The sequence below is a fragment of the Miscanthus floridulus genome, chromosome 4 (assembly GCF_019320115.1).
Source record: "Miscanthus floridulus cultivar M001 chromosome 4, ASM1932011v1, whole genome shotgun sequence".
NCBI classification, from domain to species: Eukaryota; Viridiplantae; Streptophyta; class Magnoliopsida; order Poales; family Poaceae; genus Miscanthus; species Miscanthus floridulus.
This window is the reverse complement of record NC_089583.1, coordinates 1,317,050-1,318,567: the sequence shown is the minus strand read 5'-3', so window position 1 is coordinate 1,318,567 and position 1,518 is coordinate 1,317,050. Positions and strand designations below refer to the sequence as shown.

Sequence of the window (1,518 nt, the reverse complement as noted above, 5' to 3'; positions counted from 1 at the left end):
TTTTTCTTTTTTTCTTGTTTCTTCTCCCCCCTACGAAGCAACATCAACTACCCTGACCCCATTGCTGGTTAAGTTATATACAATCCGACATTCACAAGAGGTGAAAATGCGATTGAAACGGGACGCTTCATTTCGCGGATGAACAGAGGCGGGCATCTGCGTCCCGTGCTCATCGATTCAGAGAATTCCTGTGCCTCTCAGGCAATGACAGGAACAGCAGCTACGATCGGATGATCAGGTCGCTTCACCTTGTTGCAACCGGAGGAATGTTTACCCATTGCAGCTGCAGCTGTATCTCCCCGCTCTCGACGTTCTTGAGCCGGAGGATCATGTCCTGCACGAACTTGCCGTTCCTCCAGCACACGTGGCTCTCGTCGGCGAGGCAGTTCTTGGTGCTCGGCCTCACAGACCTGATGATGGTGCCGTTCTTGATCTCCTCCGGGTTCATGTTCACCGCCTCCATCAATGGCGCGACGTCGATCTCCGCGTCTCCCATCGGGTCATCTCTGCTGAATGTGTCCTTGTCGAACACCTCCTGTATGCACCAATGCATCACAAGAGATAGATAGATAAATAAATATATATATATATATATATATATATATATATATATATATATATATATATATATAATTGTGCGTGAGTACTCATACTATATATTCAGAAAAGGAATATATTGTACTGTACATGACAATCTAGAAACCATGAATGGCAACAAACAAATAGATCTCCTGCACACTCACAAGCTTGAGTGGTTGGCTGGGATTTGTGACGGTCAGAGTTAGCTCCTCATGCCAGATGGGGTTCACAGATCTCTTCTTCACGCTTGTCTTCAGTTTCTGCATGCAGATCATAAAAGACAATACTTGGCTAGGTGAGATAAGGACACATACATTATCTGCAGTATAATCAAACGCTAAGGAATCAACAATGCCAAAAAAATGCTGGATATATACTCCTAGATGGAACAAAAGTTAAGAATCCAACAAGAACACAGACCTTCTTGCCAAGTCGTATGACGACATATGGATCGCTGCCTCTTGCGTCACGGTAGGCAAGGTTGATGCCCCGGACCACCCGGACTTTCAAGAGGCCTACCAATCCGTCCATAATTGAATCAAGTGTTTCTTAGATCCTGCAGATTAGAAGTTAGCGTGCTAAATTACAAATAAAGAGAGGAGCGTGGGGCGAAGAAGGCGCCTAATTCGATCAAAGAATTAGGCGACTTCTTACGTCCCTTGCCTCTCGATCACTAGAGCTCTGTGCGCTGTTTTGCGTCCCTGTTTTCGTCAACCTAAATAGTTTGCGCAACGGTAGTCTAATCAGGAGCCCCCCTCAGCCGTAGGAGGCTAGTTTGCCATTTATTCTGTGGCCTGAATTGCTAGTTTGCAAGCAGCCGACCAAAAGCTTCCGGGTTTACTAATTTTAGGACGAATGGTAATAATGTCTTTTTTTTTTGGTTTTGCATACTTAGTTATGATTCCTGTTTTGTTTTTTAGGACGAATGGCAACCGTAGA

The 1,518-nt window shown here is 44.9% G+C and overlaps 1 protein-coding gene across 1 annotated transcript; it reads right to left on the bottom strand.

Moving 5' to 3' along the window:
- LOC136550754 (GTPase activating protein 1-like) lies at window positions 1-1,241 on the bottom strand. Its single transcript, XM_066542352.1, has 3 exons — window positions 1,000-1,241; window positions 744-839; window positions 1-535 (listed from the first exon to the last, which is right to left on the bottom strand). The coding sequence occupies exons 1-3, from the start codon at window positions 1,108-1,110 to the stop codon at window positions 245-247; spliced, it is 498 nt and encodes a 165-aa protein (XP_066398449.1). The 5' UTR covers window positions 1,111-1,241; the 3' UTR covers window positions 1-244.
- Between the last annotated feature and the right edge of the window lie 277 nt (window positions 1,242-1,518).

Bases quoted from the DNA above. Each gene is read 5' to 3' on its own strand.
- LOC136550754 (XM_066542352.1), bottom strand. From the start codon at position 1,110: ATGGACGGATTGGTAGGCCTCTTGAAAGTCCGGGTGGTCCGGGGCATC. The intron at 840-999 runs GTCTGTGTTCTT...ATCTGCATGCAG, and splicing joins TCATACGACTTGGCAAGAAG to AAACTGAAGACAAGCGTGAA. The intron at 536-743 runs GTGAGTGTGCAG...TGGTGCATACAG, and splicing joins CCAGCCAACCACTCAAGCTT to GAGGTGTTCGACAAGGACAC.